The 22,611-nt window shown below is 34.4% G+C and overlaps 1 protein-coding gene across 1 annotated transcript in view; it reads right to left on the bottom strand.

Moving 5' to 3' along the window:
* The window catches only part of LOC137387191 (cholinephosphotransferase 1-like), a 34,497-nt gene extending 12,303 nt beyond the window's left edge, over positions 1-22,194 (bottom strand). The window contains exons 1-5 of the mRNA XM_068073517.1: positions 21,867-22,194; positions 14,411-14,558; positions 12,418-12,553; positions 7,281-7,365; positions 2,245-2,379 (exon numbers count right to left, since the gene is read on the bottom strand). Of these exons, the coding sequence (XP_067929618.1) occupies positions 2,245-2,379; positions 7,281-7,365; positions 12,418-12,553; positions 14,411-14,558; positions 21,867-22,160 (798 nt within the window). The 5' untranslated portion in view covers positions 22,161-22,194. The remainder of the gene's footprint in view (positions 1-2,244; positions 2,380-7,280; positions 7,366-12,417; positions 12,554-14,410; positions 14,559-21,866) is intronic.
* Between the last annotated feature and the right edge of the window lie 417 nt (positions 22,195-22,611).

Here is a 22,611-nt window from a genome sequence, read left to right as displayed (position 1 = left end):
TACATAATATCATCGGGAAACTATGTTTTGCCGATGATATTATGCACTAGCCCTCTCTTTTTATTGTGATGTTGAGGGGCAGGACTGAGACTAATTAATTTCAAGCATTGCGACGAAAGTGCGATTGATATATAGTCCTAGGGCCACGCAACTGCAGGTCACAATTTAATCGATGTGATTTTAATACCTTTATCAATGACAGTATATTTATTGAAGCATAATTAATAAACTCAAAACATGTGTTTGTATTGGTCGGCGTTGACACGATCCCCAGGCAATGTTGATTATCTAGAATCCTAGTTTATTATTAGTGCTCTCTGGGTTTAACAGCACCTATTGTCACAGAAAAGCACAGCCTCAATGGCAGCGAAAGGGATCGACTACCTAAGGCTAAATAATAATTATGACATCACATTGTGGGAGCCGCAACCAAGTGGTTTTTATTGCAGGATATACTTGTGACACCCTGTTTTTCGTAGTTATATTATTCTTTGTGTATTGAATATAGGCTCATTCGAAAGCCAAGACTCTGATGTATTGAAATATATAATTTATGTGCTTTAAGGAAAACTTAGCGTATTGGGTAGAATGTCTGCATGCAAACCCGGAGGTTCCGAGTTCAAAACCAGTGCGAAGCAGTTTTTCCCATTGCTAAATTTAAATTGCTATAACTGGACATAGGAATTATAGACAACAGACAGACAGATGCTGAGAGATGTGCCGTATATCCCTGCACATAAGCCAGATGCTGAGAGATATACCGTATATCCCTGCACATAAGCCAGATGCTGAGAGATGTACCGTATATCCCTACACATAAGCCATATGCTGAGAGATATACCGTATATCCCTGCACATAAGCCATATGCTGAGGTTTTTCTGTATATCCCTGCACATAAGCCATATGCTGAGAGATAAAACCGTATATCCCTGCACATAAGCCAGATGCTAAGAGATATACCGTATATCCCTACACATAAGCCATATGAGAGATATACCGTATATCCCTGCACATAAGCCATATGCTGAGAGATATACCGTATATCCCTGCACATAAGCCATATGCTGAGAGATATACCGTATATCCCTGCACATAAGCCAAATGAGAGATATACCGTATATCCCTGCACATAAGCCATATGAGAGATATACCGTATATCCCTGCACATAAGCCATATGCTGAGAGATATACCGTATATCCCTGCACATAAGCCATATGCTGAGAGATATACCGTATATCCCTGCACATAAGCCAAATGAGAGATATACCGTATATCCCTGCACATAAGCCAGATGCTGAGAGATGTACCGTATATCCCTGCACATAAGCCAGATGCTGAGAGATATACCGTATATCCCTGCACATAAGCCAAATGAGAGATATACCGTATATCCCTGCACATAAGCCATATGAGAGATATACCGTATATCCCTGCACATAAGCCATATGCTGAGAGATATACCGTATATCCCTGCACATAAGCCAAATGAGAGATATACCGTATATCCCTGCACATAAGCCAGATGCTGAGAGATATACCGTATATCCCTGCACATAAGCCAGATGCTAAGAGATATACCGTATATCCCTGCACATAAGCCAGATGCTGAGAGATGTACCGTATATCCCTGCACATAAGCCATATGCTGAGAGATATACCGTATATCCCTGCACATAAGCCAAATGAGAGATATACCGTATATCCCTGCACATAAGCCATATGCTGAGAGATATACCGTATATCCCTGCACATAAGCCAAATGAGAGATATACCGTATATCCCTGCACATAAGCCAGATGCTGAGAGATATACCGTATATCCCTGCACATAAGCCAGATGCTAAGAGATATACCGTATATCCCTGCACATAAGCCAGATGCTAAGAGATATACCGTATATCCCTGCACATAAGCCATATGAGAGATGTACCGTATATCCCTGCACATAAGCCAACAATAACAAATAATAAAAAATCGCTACTTTCTGATAAAATCTACTAAAATTATGTGTAAGTTTATTTTTAACGACAATAAATACAATAAATTATATGTTATATTATTATAAATCTTTTTCGTTAAAAAGATCGCCAAAGGCGTGAGCAGTAACAGAAATAGCCAATGCGATAGGCAAGGCAGAGTTGCTGCAAACAAGTATCTAGATGTCAATTTGATCTCTGATGTCAGCAAAGGCGGATTGTGCACTATAAAAGTGCAGCTTTCTTTAGCTATAGCGTTGAACTTACCGCAACAGTGGAGCCATTCCTGCCGACCCCACCTTTGATGAAAATAGTGTGAAAAGATGTGACAGCCTGGATGAGTCCGCCACCAACTGCTATGATTAGTACGATCTTGTTCAGTTGTATCCCCAGCATCGGTATCTGTATACAGGGAATAGATATATTGTATCTGTATACAGGGAATAATATATTGTATCTGTATACAGGGAATAGATATATTGTATCTGTACACCAAGAATAGATATATTGTATCTGTATACAAGGAATAGATACCTGTATACAAATAATAGAGACCTGTATACAAGGAATAGATATCTGTATACAGGGAATAGATATCTGTATACAGGGAATGGATATCTACCGTATGTACAGGAGATAGATATTTGTATACAAGGAATAGATATCTGTATACAGAGAATAGATATCTATACACAGGAAATGGATATCTGTACACAGGGAATAGATATCTGTGTACAGGAGATAGATACCTGTATTCAGGAAATAGATACCTGTATACAGGGAATAGATACCTGTATAGCACTGAACAAGCATGTAATTCAAGTCATGAAAATTCCTTACCTTCCATTGAAAACATTTCTAACAAATTAGATAGCAGCTCAGTCCATGACTAAAATTAACAATCCTATCAAAATAACAACTAAGACTTGTCTTCTCTTCTATCTTAACCAACAAAAGAGCTGACAATTCTCTTATATTGTAGAGTGATATTTTTATAGAAATGTAAGCTTGCCAAAGTTATTTGAAGATTCTTTTAAATCAATATTGAACCACATGAGTCGCATGAATCTTTACAAACACTCGCGAATCAAACACACGAACTGTTTGAATTTAACTACTGTCTCTCGTGGTGTATATACAGACAGGGGTGTGTAAAATAAACTGGATTCCTTTTGTTGGGAATAAAATAATTACATACAACATTGTTACTCATTGCAGACTTAGTCAACAGCCATAAATTATAGACTAAATTACTCCCCATTTTGTCTCGATTTTAATCAGGTAAACCAAACATCCGTAAAATTATTTTTGTGAATGATTATGTTGGCTAAATTCTGAAGATTTCATTTTTTAAATGTTTAAAGATGAAAATTTGTACAGAAATAATCACCCCACATACCTCTTTTATTTGCTCATTTAAAGTTATATATACCTACTGTATATGTGGTGAGTTCATATTTGTACAGATATCTTCAACCATTTAAAAAATGGACCGTATAAAATTTAGCCTGCATAAACTTTAAAAAACAGTTTCCCAACAGTTTTGTTTACATATTTCAAATCAGAATAAAATAAGGATTAATTTAATATATAATTTATGACTATTGAATAAATAACGATGTCAATGAGAATTTTAGTTTTCTAACAAATTAGTCATGTTTATTGCGTTGTATATACACACCACATACAATGTATATATATATATATATATATATATATATATATATATATATATATATATATGTTTTGTGCATAAAACAGACCTATAGTGATAACTTCAAAGAAAAACATCGAGCTAGAAAAAGATATGTACAGTTAAGCTATTCCAACCCTTTAGGTATGTGAATGTATATATAAATGTATATATAAATGTTCCCATGTATCTTTTCTTTTCTAGAGTTCATGGGTTGTATGTTGGTTTGTTTGTCCCTTATGGAGACTATTATTCTATCTTGGACTTGGTGCTGCAAATTTACATATAATATCGTATAATGTGGGGAAAGAGTAGCTTAAAATACTTTAAGGTACACCATGAGTACTCACCCTTGATGAGTACTCATTTTAAGTTACTCACCAAAGTAACTTAAAATGAGTACTTTGGTATTCCAACTGATGTCCAAAGCAGTGAAAGTAAAGGAAATGCCGATGGTATTTTTCTAACAATTCTCATAAGATTATCACAATATCTAATTATAAGAATAATTATTCAATTTTATAAGATCGAAGTAATGTATATAGTGACCGATGTTGGGCAATATGTTACTGTTATAATTTATCTAAATAATTTTGTTAAATAAATTTTCTAAAAACCTAGATAAAAATCATAACTTCTTGATATTGGTTGCTATGACGTTTTGAAATGTAAACAAAATTGTGCATTGGTTTTTGTTTCTCAAACTTTAACATCAGTTTTCTCAAAACTATATTTTCGCACTAATAGTAAACATGCATTCAGTTTATTGACCATAAAATCTGCTGTAATTAAGCTGGAATCAAATTTTTTTGCAAAATAACTGAGAATTTTTTTATTATACTGCTAGTGTAGATAACTCTAAATCTCACACAGCCGACTTAACCATGGTTTCTGTGATCATGACCCATTTCTTCACATTGGTTACAGATCGCTGTCAAAACCATTCTGCATTCAACACAACCAACTTTCAAACTGTGTATATTACACAGCAGCTTGCCATTTTGCTACTAATATTGCATTTCTCCTATTGCAGGGGGAGAGATATAAACATAATCTTTTCCTTTCATTATTGTTGTTTGCTGTACATAATAACACCCAGTATATTACAGCTACCATTGCAGTTATCCTATTGTCCTGCAGTGCCATTTGACTGCTAACATTGCATTTCTCAACCAGTAGTACCCTTTCACCAATATCACGGTTTTGGGCTGCATGGCAGGGAAATTTCTAGTAGAATGAATGTTACATTTCTAAACTATGGAGCAACAATATATGTGAAAAGATTGCTTTTCCAGTTCGACTAAGTTTTGTCAATGAACAATCAGAACAACATCAGAACAAACTATCTGTAGCAGGATTGCGTCTACAGAATCCTGTTTTGCTCATGGCTAGTTTGTATGTTGGGTGTTCAAGAGGTGGAATCTAAACAATCTGTATGTATGGGCTCCAAATGGCAAAACCAAAACACAGGTTACCACAAAGTTTTTTAGATTTATCTAATCCTGAGAAATGGTGAGCTGACGATTCCAAAAAGGAAAATCTAAACTAATATTTTGCCGTTAAAATTTTTTACTTATGTAAAGTTGATGCAACATAATTAGTGTATTAGTTTGGAGACATCTTCCTCCGTCTTCGATTTTGAATATAAAAAACTTCCATTTGTTCTTTACATGTTCGCTTTAATTGTCATAATGACAGAATCTATAACATTAATAACATTAATAGAATTAAATATGATTACTTAGAAGTTAACACAACCCGTGATTTCACTCCCGGACAAAATCGGGCATCTGAAAAGTATAGAGATTTTTCTATCACTTGAGATTGGTTTGTTGTTTGAGGTAATGTTATTGCCAGGACATTTTTTAGATTGACATTGGCAAAACTTTATCGTTGCTGAAATGCTCAAAAGAAAAGACATCTTTTTCTTTTGAGCGTTTTACCCACGATCAATTAGGCCGATTTTTCTTGAAGTTTATGCAAAGATTACCTTACTTTACCTGGGATTCGTTAAGAGCAACACTCCGAGGCAGTTCAATTAAAAGTTTTACGAGTTTTTACGGTACATTGTATATCACTCACGCATTTTGAATGGATATTGATGTATTTGAATGTATATATCACGCATATTGAATGTACACACGTATTCTGTGTTTAGGTCAAACGATGAATAGTTTCTTTTAGCTAAGACAACGTATACGTTTAATTACAACAATTTTTAAGACGTTTTAAACATTCAACATTCCGACGTTGATTCAACACGGAATCAACGTCGGAATGATTTTCGCCACGCAAATACAAAACAAAAACGACATGCTGTTTTTGTTATGTGCGTGGCGAAAATCCTTGTGCGCGTGACCCGGCTAGCCCGTGCTATTCATCGTATAGCAGTATAAATCAAATTTCACCAAATCTTTAGAAAAGTCGTTGACAAAAATATTTTGCCGATGGTGGTAATAACGACGCTTATGAATTAATAAAAGTTGAGGTTTACCTCTATGGCTTGGAATAAAGTGATTTTCTAAAGCGATTGCAACCGTTTCGGTAGCCGTTGGGCAAAAAACAGTTCGAATTAACAGTGTTGAGTTCGAGTTATATACAGCCATTTATTATTGCGTGGGAACAGACCAAGCAAATCCATTCGAGTTAACCATGTGTTCGCTATATCCGAGGGCGAGTTATCCATGTTTCACTGTATATATGTAAATGCTTATGCATGGTTAAGAATAAAGGCGCTTTTATCTTATATACAGACAATATTCCTCTAGTCTAGAAATATTTGAGTCTCTGTTCTCGCTGCATGTGCTTATTAAAACGATAAATTTGACAACAACAAATGTATCACTAGTCAGCAGTGGTACTTGAGCTGACAGTGAGTAAAGGAAGGCGAATACATACTTTGCTTTGCTATAAAACGGGGTAGCTTTCAAACAATACAGATTAAAACCTTTGATATACTCCTAGATCTACACTCTACAGAGATATCATACAGATGTAGCCTGTAGATACACTTAAAGATCCAAACACACTAGGCGATTTTATCGCGAGCGTCATGAGGAGGGCGGAGATATCGCTGGCGTGTGCATAAAAACACTTGAGCGATTCACTAGCGAACGATATAATGGGCACGCTCACAAACTGCCAATAAAATTCTGTATCATTAGTTTCTTCGGAGTTGTTAATAAATTTAGGTTAATCAATATGGCGCCGTCTAGGCAACAATGTAAACAACTTACGCATTTGTTATTAAACCTATCTCACTTTCACGGATTGTACACTGTCTACACTACAAGAAGACATAAGAAAAACGATTATTGTATTTTTAACAGTAGTATTTTACGATTTTTATATATATTTTATTTTGTAGTAGTTTTTTTATATAATTAACGGCTATAAAACTGAATTCTGGTAAAAACCAACCAATCGAAATGCATCTCGCTAGCGATAAAGTTGTGTAGAGAGAGTCTAGCGTTATCACTCTGCATGAGCACGCTGAGCGAGTTCTAGCGCCACGCAGCGCGATATCGCTCTAAATATCGCCTAGAGTGTTTTCACCTTCACAGATAGACCTTGCATATATACCAACTGCGCTTGAAAAATCAAATCTTACCGTTGTTAGCCAGACATCCTCACCAAAGATCGCTGACAACAGGAAATTGAGCATTAGGCAATATTGCAGTTCCACAACGTCAAACCTAAAAGAAATACATGTAACTGGCATGCCAAATACATTTTGACACAAGGAATAGAGTGGTGGGTGTGTGAGAAAGCCCTCAATTTCTTGTCAAGTTTTATGTAGATAAAGCAGTTGTGGTCCTAGTGGTCTGCAAGCAACAGGCTGGGGTTCAATTCTTAAAGCCGACCACTGGTGGTGATCGGAATGACATGCCATCTTAAATTGCTCTCTGCAACTGGGCATATCTCCTGTTGTCGAAGCTCCTTAGCCGCTGGACTCAGTCATGTTCAGTCAAGATCATAGAGCTATTGTTTGTGTGACATGGTTCTTTAAACCAACCCCAGCCTCTGCAACCTTTGTAGACACTCGATATACTCAATCATGGAGGAATTGCTTACTCATGTTTTTAGTATCTCAATCTGTCTATTCAATGGAAGATGTCTTGACAAAACGATGATTAAACCTGTATTTCATTTCCCTTTAGTGAAGCCCTCATCTGGGTAATGTCAGTCTTAACTCTGTCTAATCACAGGTTATATAAAGTTATTATCCTAAATATTCCCACGACCAAACAGAGCGAAGCGATTGGTTGGGAGATTTATGATAAATGCACATGTGCACACAACTCCCGAAAACTATTCATCAACAATGAGACGAACCCTTGAATCAAAATTTCATCAGCAAATTTAACCATCGTTTTGTAGAGTAATTAAAGTATAATAACAATACAAAACACATACAAATCTATTTAAATATGTTACCAAGTCTTTGTAAACCGTCGTTATTATCTTAAAACTTACCCATCTGATCGGATTATACACAAATAGACAGATTTATTTGGACGAAAATCGTTATTAAAACTTGTCAAGCCTCACTTTTATAAAAGTTAAGACCGGAAATTGAAACGCCGAGCGACAAAGAATAGAACGATTAAATCGTGCGCATTTCACGAAAAAATAACGTGCACTTTTCACCAGTCTATAGCATTGTCGAAGGTTTCGGTGATTAACGTAGGAGTACTGAAATCGTTTCATTTTTGCCGATTTCAAATTAACTGACATTTCAGACACATTTAAGTACTTTGGTATTCTAACTGATGTCCAACGCAGTGTAAGTAAAGGATATGACGATGATATTTTTTTCTAACGATTTTTATGAGATTACGATATTTAATTATAAGTTTGGATATTCTTCTTGATACTTCTTGATATTGTTAGCTATGACGTTTTGAAATGTAAACAAAATTGCGCATTGGTTTTCTATTATTACTGTATTACTATTACTAAGTTTGGATATTCTTTTTGATACTTCTTGATATTGTTAGCTATGACGTTTTTAAATGTAAACAAAATTGTTCATTTGTTTTGTATTATTACTGTATTACTATATTAATAATATTGGTTATTCTAATAATATCAGTGCATTTTACTTCAAATATTGCATTTCTCCTATTGCAGGGGGAGAGATATAATCATATAATCTTTTCCTTTCATTATCGCTGTTTGTCATGACCAAACACTTTTTTAAATAGATTTTCTAAAAATCTATATAATAAATATCACTTTTTGATATTGTTAGCTATGACATTTTGAAATGTAAACAAAATTGTGCATTGGTTTTATATTATTACTATATTAATAATCTTGGTTATTCTAATAATATCAGTGCATTCTACTTCTAATATTGGCCAATATTGCATTTCTCCTATTGCAGTAGGAGAGATATAAACATATAATCTTTTCCTTTCATTATTGCTGTTTGTTGTATATAATAACACCCACACCCAGTACATTACAGCTACCATTGCAGTTATCCTATTGCACTGCAGTGCCATTTGACTGCTAATATTGCATTTCTCAACCATCAGTACCCTTTCTTTTTTCCAATATCACTTTGGTCGTGGGCTGTATGACAGTGGAATTTCTAGTTCATTATCTATACCATTACCCTGGTAGTCCAGTATGCCATGAGTGATCGACAGGTGTAGTGACAATACGTACAATTACAGGTCATCGTTGACTTACAACTGTGTTTGGTTCCAACTGGTCGTAAGACGACTTGGACGTAAGTCGATACTGTATATTCTGTCGATTCTGATGTAACTTAAATGAATTTAATTTACTAAACACATACTTGAAAGTTTTAGTATGTCTTTTAATAAACTTCAAAAATTAAACTAAAATTTTATCATTTATCTGGTTGCAAATTCGTTTTTACCATAATGGATAACGCTGAACTCGCTATGGCAAGCAACGTATATCCCTTATTAACGTATATAATCAGTGCACAAACGCCAACTTTTAATTTTGAGAGAAAATATTGTTCATATCGTGTGGCAGAAAAAATTCGACCTAACGAAAAAGTTTAACGAAAATAACGGCTTACGCTACTCCTCGCACTAAGCTTTCTGACCTTCCTATGGACGTGGTCGTAAAGTCAGGTGGCCGTATGTCGCATAGGTCATAAGTCGACGATTTACTGTATTTTGAAATTCTGGAAGGCAGTCAATCAGTGCAGTTGTTAGAGCGCTGCTAGTCTGTGAGTTCAAATCCGTATGATACAATCTTCTTTCCTAACCTCCACTCTACTAGATTATGTAATTCATTATTTCCGTAAGCGTCTCACAACTAGCAACATCAAGACAAGCATTCATATCAGTAATTTATTATGATGTATTAGCTCTTCTGTGAGGGGCAAAGTTTTTAATCCAATTATAGTCATGAGATAAAGGTCAAAGGTCAATAGTACAAGTTCTCATGGGCATACCCTACAGAGCCCTACGATACAGGAAATGAGTAATAGATTGTATACTACTTGTAAGATGGATAATCACAGCGCAGCTGCTTTATCAGCAGAATTTTAAATGAATGTATTGAAAGTGACCCAATGTTCCAAGGCAGGCTGTTAGTTCAACTAACAACATCATGAAAAACTAGCGAATCTTATTAAAGGAGGTTTGACAGTGAAAACGACGACACATTTTGGAAAACAAGTATTAAGCGAACAACTTAATTTGTAGTAATTTCCTCGAGGTCCTGTTTATAATCATTTACGCTGATGACAATTTTGAATTAAGGTCACTAGTACACTGGTAGTCTCGTGCACCGTGAGAGATTGCTAAGTGTAATACCTGTGTGCACAATTATTCTCAGTTGAAAGGTGGTCGAGTGGCATAGATGCCAGCACAATTGGCTGGGAATGTGAACATCATGGTTCGATTCCCATGTGGTGTTATCGTTTTTCCTAACGCTCTTCGGACAGACAGACGAACAGACACGGGTCTTATTATAGTAAAGATTATATTCACGCAGTTGACTATCTATCTAACTAACTAAAAACATCTGAATGCTTCATTGCTGAGTAATTTGCTTTCATGTGAATATTCTACAGAGCTTTGTTCAATGTAGCCGAGTATTCATTACAAAAACTACCTTAAAACAAATATTGGATGAATTGTAACATTCCAATATTTTATAGTATATATCTTAAACAAATATTGGATGAATTGTAACATTCCAATATTTTATAGTATATCTTACAACAAATATTGGGTGAATTGTAACATTCCAATATTTTATAGTATATATCTTACAACAAATATTGGTTGAATTGTAACATTCCAGTATTTTATAGTATATATCTTAAAACAAATATTGAGTGAATTGTAACATTCCAGTATTTTATAGTATATATCTTACAACAAATATTGAGTGAATTGTAACATTCCAGTATTTTATAGTATATATCTTACAACAAATATTGAGTGAATTGTAACATTCCAGTATTTTATAGTATATATCTTACAACAAATATTGAGTGAATTGTAACATTCCAGTATTTTATAGTATATATCTTACAACAAATATTGGTTGAATTGTAACATTCCAGTATTTTATAGTATATATCTTACAACAAATATTGAGTGAATTGTAACATTCCAGTATTTTATAGTATATATCTTACAACAAATATTGGTTGAATTGTAACATTCCAGTATTTTATAGTATATATCTTAAAACAAATATTGAGTGAATTGTAACATTCCAGTATTTTATAGTATATATCTTACAACAAATATTGGTTGAATTGTAACATTCCAATATTTTATAGTATATATCTTAAAACAAATATTGAGTGAATTGTAACATTCCAGTATTTTATAGTATATATCTTACAACAAATATTGAGTGAATTGTAACATTCCAGTATTTTATAGTATATATCTTACAACAAATATTGAGTGAATTGTAACATTCCAGTATTTTATAGTATATATCTTACAACAAATATTGGTTGAATTGTAACATTCCAGTATTTTATAGTATATATCTTACAACAAATATTGAGTGAATTGTAACATTCCAGTATTTTATAGTATATATCTTACAACAAATATTGGTTGAATTGTAACATTCCAATATTTTATAGTATATATCTTACAACAAATATTTGGCGACTATTGGGTGAAATTCTAACATCAAAGTGAAAAGGAATTTGAGTCTCTTGTGTGCCACTACCAATCAATATGACACAGATATTGTATTCCAACAGTTTGAAACTCAGCAAGGTTTAATTATCGCTTGAAGTTCTTATTTTGTTTTTGTTAAACTGGTTTCAATCTTACCAAGAGTCTCACAGCAACTTTCCAATTTTAGCCGTATTAGAAACATGAAAACTATCAATCTTTTAAATTTATAGCTAGATAATTGATATGAAATATTACGTAGGCAGAAGTAAATATGCAGTCCCTAGCGTTTGAATCTAACAGTTGCTTAAAAGGCAGACCAAAAGATGGAAATCTAAAATTGATTTTGGTAAATCAAAATATGAAAAAGATATCATCGTAGCTTATAAAAATTCCTTGTCACACTTCAGTTGAATTTTGAATTGAAATTTAGATTACCGAGATCTTAGCAGTTTTTGAAAGAAATTTTTAAAATTCATATATATGCCAGAGTGAATAGCAAAACACAACAATTGACAATAATTCATGAGAGAATTTGAGTTGTGTACCACAGCGAGCTACAAAAATGGTTAAAAGGACAATGGAGACAGCGCAGCTGCTACTAACTTGCCAAAGGAGAGTGAGCCAGTGCAATAAGTGACCCAGTGGGCGAGGTAGAAGGCGAAGTACGACCCGCAGACGAGAAAGAGCAGCAGATCAAGCTCAAGATGAGTGTGGATGAGACCAGAGGTCACCAGCACAACTACAAGAGAATAACCAGGAAATACAATGCGGTGACACAGTTTGTACTGTGGAGCAGTCATCTTAAAGGTTGACTTGCAATAAAATTCACATTACAGTTATTTGATAAAAAGATATCAAAAGATTCACCACGTCTTACTCTGTTGTGTTGTAGGTGCAAAATATGTGGGAATGTTATTACAAGCTCTAATAAGCTCGAAAGCGAACAGTTCATCACAGCCATCAAAAAAATTGCCGTAGATTGGAATTCTGCTAGTCACAACTGGTAATCGATATTAACATCTAGTAAATACGAATTCCAGAATCTTTTTTTGTTATCATAGAAATATTAGAGAGATACTAGACTACCGTTTGTCTCTCCAAATCTTACTTTATAATGACTAAACTTAACAGATCACTTGCCTGAATGTATATTTTTAGAAATCATTTAAAGAATAGAGAAAGCATAATATTATTATGCTTTATTATTCATCTTGAGGTGTTGACTGATGTTCTAAAAAAAGAATCAAGGAGATGACCAACCAGAAGCTGAGATATAGCCAGCCAAACACAGGTCTACCAAAAAACATAAGTGTCTTGGTAATCATCAATATATGACGTATGAAATCGACTTGTGTGCCATTGGTCAATTAAGCCAACTAATGCGCTCTCCTATAACAATCACGGCGTTTTAATTGGTTTAATCCCTGGAAGTATAGAACAATCAAATTGGGCCTAACAATCATTGCTCTGAGAATTCCGAACCAGTCCCTCTGACGTGTAGATTAGTTTTAGACATTAATTAGACTATTATTTTGCAACATTCTGCTATCACTTTCTACAAATTATATTAGTTACATCATTTATTCTATACGCAGTTATATTATTATTTTGTATAATATGCATTATGATTATTATATTAATCATAAAAAATAATAGATCAATAAAAAAATCAAATCAAAAGTTATCGTTTTCGTTTCTTATAGCAAGAGCAGCACGGTCAAGTTATTTTTTTTAAGATTATGGCTGTAGTGAACTTATAGTCTGTTAATAGTGACGATATTCATGAAAATCAACTGAATGCTGCAGTAGATACACAGTAGAAAAATGATGAATGAACAAAAATTCACACTCTCATTTCTTATTCTAAACGAACTGCAATCGCGGATGTCGCATATAGACTATACACGCGCCGTCCGTTGAACAGAGGATCTTCGGAGCATATCCGTGGATATCGAGTTAAAATTTGAAGCACAATAGTCAAAATCTGCTCTTCTGTTTTGAAAAATCACGGCAAGGGGTTGTGGGCAAATGCCTTTACCACACAATGTTTGCTTGATTTTCCTGAGAAACCAGAGCTAGTCTGTAAATTATTTACTATCGCGAGAAGCGTTTCACATATCGTAGCCAAAACAATCATTAGACGTAACGGCGGTAAGGGTGCGCAACTCTGGCACATGAACATTAAGTCGATTTCATACGTCACAGTTTTCGGGATTTTCGAAGGGTTTTCCTCTGACTCTTTATTAGGTAGACCTGTGTTTGGCTGGCTATATCTCAGCTTCTAGTTGGTCAATCTCCTTGATTCTTGTTTTAGAACATTAGTCAACACCTCAAGATAACTAATAAAGCATAATAATATTATGCGTTCTCTATTCTTTAATGAATAATTTGGGAATTTACTCAATATTACTAAATATATAAAATTGTATCACTATTATTATTACCCAGTTTTATTATCATCCAAAATTATTATTAATTACCTAATATTACTATTCTTATTACTATTCTTTGTTCTAACTATAGGCCTACTGCCAACGAGATCATAGCGTGAACTACCAAGTAATGAATGACAATGTCGGTGGTAAAAAGTGCTCACCTGTAGACACAGCGTCACAGCCATGGTCAAACAACTCTCCGAGTGGTGATGAGCTGTTAGTCCTCCTAGCTTGTTTTCCATCAATACTGTCCATAGTTTGATATATGAATATACCAAGGGCGGCTGCTATGTGCGCCCATGCCGGAGCCTGTCACAGTAGAACCGACAATGAATGAACGAAAATATCAGTGATAAACATAATTTAACAGTATTGAAATATGATAAGCTGATTGGTTAATTTTTTGGCTACTGGCTACACCACTTTAAACCTTTTTTCTAGGGGAACAGAAATATGGAGATAATCAAAAACACCTGACATTGCAGAATTGGCCAAGGCACTTTTTTAATTTATTCTCGAGTACATTTTAAGAAGACCAAATTTATGACAAATATTAAACTTTTTAATAATAATTTCCTATTTACAACATAACGTAATCAGAGGTAACATCTGCTGAGACAGCAAGTTTCCAAATTCATATTCTAAATTACTACCAGCGTTTTCAGGCAGCAAGTGAGTAAAGCATGAATCCAACTAGCTTGGAAGCAAACAGGAAAAAAAGTTATTTCTGAAAATCCATCTTATAGTCTGGAGCCAAAGGCTTTAAGGCCATCTTCTGACACACTGCTCGTAAGGCATTATATACCATGAACAAGTTAGTAATTTGAATACTAGAAGTTTTGCAAGAAACGTCGATGTAACTCAGGAGCCTGAGTAACGGTGACTAAAATGGCGCATTAAAACGCATAAATCCGACATTGCATTTCGTGAAACTTTCTCACAGTTACAATACAGTCATTACGAGCGGCCAAAAACCTAGTGAACATTTAAAATGCCCTGGCTCAATATCAGAAAGGTTTACGAAAACTGTTCTGAGCAGACACATGATGATATCTATGACCCTTACAGAATAACTGAAGGTCATACATTCAGTATTTAGGCAAGTTAGAGTTGTAATTTATAGCTTTAATCGGAAAGTCCAGATGACGGCAAAGAATACAAAAAAAGCAAAAGCTATCTAGCGAGTGCTTATATAGAGTACTACAAACTCTCTATACCTAAATAACATTTAATTGAAACATTGGCTCTCAGAATCATTGCTGTCAAAGGAGAGCTGCATACCCAATCCTGATAAGGAGTCAGTCCTTGACAGCCTTACTAGTCAATTTTCATCGCTGTCAGAATACAGATGGTATAACAATCCTATATGTGATGTGAGTTACTGTTATAAAACTGCAGTATTAAAATTGCTGGTGGTTGCTCGATGAGGCTGCACCAGCAAGTGGCTAGAAGAGTGAGGCATACCCAATACCAGTTAGTAAGACAGCTGGTTTGTTTTGGCATATTCTAGGGTATTCTAGGTCTATTTTATTGGCATTTTCAAGGGTAAATTAAGAACGTGTACTAGCTAGAGAAGAAACAAAAAATGAATACAACTTTTCAATAACCCTTAACTTACTACTAAGATCGTTGAACTGATTGTATCACAATTTTTTCTCTTTGGGAGGAAGCAAACCGAAAAGGGTGACAGTCATAAATTCTATGCATTTAGTGTAACTCAATAAAGACAGATTTATTTTAATCAGGAGTAATTAACTCGTGGAACAGTTATAATTCGGAGAACAAGCAATGGCATTCGTCAATAAGATTATAATTAATAGTGATATTAATTAATTATTTACGTTGTAGACCCCTCTACAACGTAAATAATTAATTCTGAGAATGTTTGCGTTATATGTATTTTACGTTACATGAACCGTAAAATGCATGTAAATTATCTAATCTATTCCACCTTCCTAAACTCACCCCTTTGACCCTTCACAGAGAAAAAATGAAACATAACTCTTTAATTTAATGATTGCACAATAACTGCAATAAGATATTGATTGGTCTGTATAGACCACTTTTCCCTTTGTTCTTATCACTTTTACTTGGTTTCGAGTCCATGATTACGGTACTTTTACGGTAAAGGGAGCGCACGCCTTCAATGTCAATTTAAATCGATTTTCTCACTTTTTTCTGGGCAGCAATTTTTATGGTGGCAAAAAAATTGCATGTCTAAATTAAAGTAAAACAAAAATATATACTTTATGTACTATTGTAAAAGCGGTGTCTGTCTGTCTTTTCTGGAGTCAGGGTTAGCTGTTAAGATAAAAAAGCATTTTCAACCAGACTTCAACTAGTGTCATTCAGCCTGGCAGGCCGACACTCTAGCACCTGCACCAACCAACCACTTTCTAGTACTTCTGAATAATTGTGCAGCTAGTAATTCTCTGTGCTTTATAGGCACATATGACTATCTCTCATGGTACGTTAGAATATAATAGACAGACCCTAGGATATAATAGACAGACGCTAAGATATAATAGACAGATGCTAAGATATAATAGACAGACCCTAGGATATAATAGACAGACCCTAGGATATAATAGACAGACCCTAGAATATAATAGACAGATGCTAGGATATAATAGACAGACACTAGGATATAATAGACAGACCCTAGGATATAATAGACAGACCCTAGGATATAATAGACAGACCCTAGGATATAATAGACAGACCCTAGGATATAATAGACAGAATCTAGGATATAATAGACAGACCCTAAGGTATAATAGAAAGACCCTAGGATATAATAGAAAGACCCTAGAATATAATATACAGACCCTAGGATATAATAGACAGACCCTAGGATATAATAGACAGAATCTAGGATATAATAGATAGACCCTAAAGTATAATAGAAAGACCCTAGGATATAATAGAAAGACCCTAGAATATAATAGACAGACCCTAGGATATAATAGACAGACCCTAGGATATAATAGACAGACCCTATACATCATTTTCTCTCCCAAGTGTAGCAAAAGAAAAACCCCCATTTTAAGGCAAACTATGGGACTCTAGTTATTCAACTCGAGTTTGAGAACTTGAACTGACTTGACATTAAGTAAGTTCTTATAATATACAAAGCAAAAACTAAACAAATTATTTCAATTAAGTTGCATTTACATAGGAGATTTACGTTATAGGAAGTTCAAGTTGTAAGAAGTTTACGTTATAAGAGGTTTACGCTATAAGAGGTTTACGTTATAGGAGCATGTATTGTACTAAAAGAACAATGATACGTGTTGTTTTTATGTGCTTGAAGATTTGGAAGAACTTTGGTTAAGATAGCCTAATATTTGTATAATTATTGATATTCGATAGCCTATCATAAAATTATATGCCCATATAATCAGCACTGCTAAAGTATATAAAGTTAGTAAATGCCCTGCTCGGCACTAATGGGGATATTTCAACATGAGTCTCATTGGCTAATTCTATTATCACTGAGCACACTTTGTCACTTTTTTAAGTTAGTAAAAATAATAAGCTTGCCATTACACTGAATCTTTGTCATAACTAATATAATAACGAGGGCCCTTGAAAAACACTTCAATGGATGTGTTTTCAGTGCAGTTACTATTCGAGAATAACAGATGTTCATAAAAAATGGAAAAAAATCTACATGAATTTTTGCTTATACATCCACTCTAATAAAAACTATCAAAATATGATAAACTATGCTGAAAAAAAAGCTGGTGACAGTGAATCAAATTTCTCCCATTGAGTTCCGAAAATCAAGCTGTAGCTCCTGATGCACATAAACCTTGTTCATTTTACCAAGATGTACAATTATGAGTAATTCATGGGTAAAAAAGCATTTTCAACCAGACTTCAACTAGTGTCATTCAGCCTGGCAGGCCGACACTCAAGCACCTGCACCAACCAGTCATTCAGCCTGGCAGGCCGACACTCTAGCACCTGCACCAACCAACCACTTTCTAGTACTTCTGAATAATTGTGCAGCTAGTAATTCTCTGTGCTTTATAGGCACATATGACTATCTCTCATGGTACGTTAGAATATAATAGACAGACCCTAGGATATAATAGACAGACGCTAAGATATAATAGACAGATGCTAAGATATAATAGACAGACCCTAGGATATAATAGACAGACCCTAGGATATAATAGACAGACCCTAGAATATAATAGACAGATGCTAGGATATAATAGACAGACACTAGGATATAATAGACAGACCCTAGGATATAATAGACAGACCCTAGGATATAATAGACAGACCCTAGGATATAATAGACAGACCCTAGGATATAATAGACAGAATCTAGGATATAATAGACAGACCCTAAGGTATAATAGAAAGACCCTAGGATATAATAGAAAGACCCTAGAATATAATATACAGACCCTAGGATATAATAGACAGACCCTAGGATATAATAGACAGAATCTAGGATATAATAGATAGACCCTAAAGTATAATAGAAAGACCCTAGGATATAATAGAATCTAGGAATAGACAGACTGTACCAGTCATACCAGTTTCTACATTTTTCTTTACTATTTCATTACATCTTACTGTTGCTACAGAAATTACTAGATCACAAGTATTCCCTTCTGGCTATACAGTGACATTAGCAAGCGCAAGAAAATCACTAAAATATTACCATGTTTGGCCAGTTAAAAGAAGTGTGTACAAACTAACATTTTCATACTTGCTTGTAGTCAGTAGCAGTACTAGAAAATACCTAACATTGCTCTTCAGCTTAACAGTTAAGCTTTACTATTTATACTTGATTGCTCGATGAACATGGCTCAAATGCTTATAAACATGGCCAAATGTTTCAAATTAGAAGCATATTGAGCCTCATGAGCCATGTTTGTGTGAACAACCTTATAAAGCTAGTGATATTGTTATATCATAATCTCAATGTTTTAAAATAAAAAGTTCTGAAATTCCAGACTTCTTAAACTGGGAACTTACTAAACTGCCTACTTCCTAAACTGCCTACTTCCTAAACTGTAGACTTCATAAACTGTAGACTTCCTAAACTACAGACTTCATAAACTGTAGACTTCATAAACTGTAGACTTCCTAAACTATAGACTTCCTAAACTATGGACTTCCTAAACTGTGGATTTCATAAACTATAGACTTCATAAACTATAGATTTAATAAACTGTAGACTTCATAAACTGTAGACTTCCTAAACTACAGACTTCATAAACTGTGGATTTCATAAACTATAGACTTCCTAAACTATAGACTTCATAAACTGTAGACTTCCTAAACTATAGATTTTATAAACTATAGACTTCCTAAACTATAGATTTTATAAACTATAGACTTCCTAAACTATAGATTTTATAAACTATAGACTTCCTAAACTATAGATTTTATAAACTATAGACTTCCTAAACTATAGATTTTTTAAACTATAGACTTCCTAAACTAAAGACTTCCTAACCTATAGACTTCCTAAACTGTAGACTTCCTAAACTATAGACTTCCTAAATTGTAGACTTCCTAAACTGCTGATTTTTTAAATTGCGGACTTCCTAAACTGTGAATTTCTTAACAGTTAAAACCACACAAAGGCCAACAAAAATAAATGTCTCGTAACTTCGTTTGAACCAGCGCCCACATAATTTTTTTATCATTTGTTGAATCTTGGTCTGCTTTTCATCAAATGCCAATAATTAGTCAAGTCGAGTTCAGAAACGAGAAACATACAATCCCAACATGGTAGGAAAATATGCGCATGCGCAAGTATATTAATACATAAGGGAACACTCAAAAAGATTTAGTGTTTATTTATATAATTGAGATAAAATATGACATGACTATTGATCATGACACTGATTTACATTTTAACTGATAATATATCAGAACTACTTTTAGTTTGTGGATGTTTGTTGCTTATAGCTATTTATTTTTGCCACTAAACTAAAATCGACCAATCAAAGGTCACAAATAGTAAGGAAATAAGTGTTCAGAACAGTTTTACCTATTTGTAGTCGTACGTATATCAATCCCTAGATAAAGAAAATTGGGTAGCTGATCATTTTAGTGGTGCTAATAAGCATTTAAAGAGAATTACTTAATAATCATGGTGAGACAACATCGAAAGACAAAAAAGAAAAAACAAATGACTGATTTTACCCTCTTGCTGCTAGAGACAAAGTCCTGTTAAAAATAGAGCGAGGCAATTTCAGAGCTTATAGCCTGAGCTTATGGAATATAATTTGGTTTTAGTGATAAAACAAGTAAGTTACTCGCTTATAACTGCTCAAGGTTTTATAAACACTTATACAAACAGCATAACAGTGAAAGTTATGCCAAACCGTACCCTGACAATAGAGTTGATAGACACTTGTCAACATAAAATTGACAACAAGTTGATAGTATTCTAATAATAACCAAAGAGATATATATATATATTCGAATCTGTCCAATACGCCCGAGGGCATTATATGAACATAAAATTTGAGATAAAATGATTGATAAGAACGCTAAAACCTAATTTGTTGCAACACTAAGATCGTATTAAAAACTGAGGGAGTCATCAACGCCCTGACCCACAACATTCGGTGCCATTCTATTATAAAAGGAGTGCTTATATTGGTCTATCCTAAAATGTGGGTGGACTACTCCATGACGGGTTTGGTGGGATGGGTTAAAAGAGATATAGTTATTGAGGTCTAGTTCATATAGACCAAACTCAATTCTTTTTAAAAATTTCAAATCCAAATCTTCTCTTCTATCTTTTAGTTCTTGGATGTTATTTACACGCATGCACTCTGTGACACTATCCATAGGCCCGAGTCTGAAAATCCATCGAACCCCCCGTCTTTGAATTGTTTCTAATTTGTCAGTTAAGCCTTTTGCGTGCGGTGACCATACCTGACAGGCATATTCGAGATACCCATAATGGCGACCATGATCATAGATCCACAAAGGCTTGACAGTTAAACTCAAAAAATGTAAAAACTTGGATGTCTACAGACCTGAGAGTCAAAGGGTTATGTAAATAAGCTAAAGTTCTCTCACAAGAGAGAGCTAAATACAATTAATGAGACAGGCCACCATAAATTCTACCAACAAGCCAGCCAACTATAATAAATTATTATTGCTCAACCAAGTAAGATTTACACCTCAAAACAACATGCCGATAACGTAGATTAAACCAAGATATCTGTTGAGTACAGTCCAGCATCAAGTCAAGTAACTAATTAGTATGAACGCGAGTTTTAAAGTATATACACGATTTCATTATGCCGTTCGTTACAGAGTTTTATTTAACATTTCATTTAAGGTTTTGATATATTATAATAGCGAACGAAGCAATATACATGTATATATAGAGGTGCTACAATTGCTCGAGTGTAACCGCGGTACATCTTTAGCTGTATGCTACTATCCTACAATTTTTTGACGAAGATCAAACTTCCAGTAGACATCACTCATAGTGCCCTACCACTTAATGAGCATGCAAAAATTCCTTACAAAAAATAATCGTTTAAATCCAAATATTCATTGTAAAATCTCATAACAACACAAACTGACAAGCAGATTAACAATAGCTATTATATATTAATTTACCTGCTGGTTATTATCTGGATTGTAATATATAATGAGTAGTGCTGTAGCTATGTTTATCAGCAGACCAACAAAAGTTATGGCGTTTGGCGCCCACCAAAGAGGGCATTTGCCAACTACCCAATTCCAGAATGGTTGGAGGTACGGTTCGAGGAACGTGTAATCACCTTCCCGTTTATATTTATGATCAGCGAGATTTTTAAGTTGTCTATCAGACAGGATAGCCATCATTTCGTCTATGATAGCATTAATTGTCTTCCAAATAAAGAAGACCACACTTGTACCAAATATGATCATCGAAAGACTACAAGATGCCAACTGATCAGTTCAAAGTCTCAACTATAGAATACAGCGAGCGCCGGTTTTCCGTTGCCCGCTAATCACTCGTATGTCATATCATAAACAACATAATAACTTTCGTGCCAGCTTGCCAAGTAGATAAGTTGTGGTACACAAGCTAGGCAAATACATGGGCGGGTTCAGTATAATAATGCTAGTCATGTCGTTTTATTGTTAGGTCGCCTTTATATTATCTCGCCTAAATAAGGCAAAGCTTTATGCAACACATTGGTCTTTTAAATGACAGGAATATTTTTTATCATCGATTTTTAATAATTGTTTTTGGTAAATCATGCTCAAAAACTATCATGTGTATTATAGAATAGCTGTCATCTGTTATTGGATTAAAAGTTTTCTCATTGAGACCGCACCGTGGGTGCGGTCTTAGTGGATAGTTTGATGTCAGTAT

Source organism: Watersipora subatra, chromosome 2 (assembly GCF_963576615.1).
Source record: "Watersipora subatra chromosome 2, tzWatSuba1.1, whole genome shotgun sequence".
Taxonomy (NCBI): domain Eukaryota; kingdom Metazoa; phylum Bryozoa; class Gymnolaemata; order Cheilostomatida; family Watersiporidae; genus Watersipora; species Watersipora subatra.
Note: the sequence above shows the minus strand (reverse complement) of the source record. Positions and strands in the feature narration are given on the sequence as shown.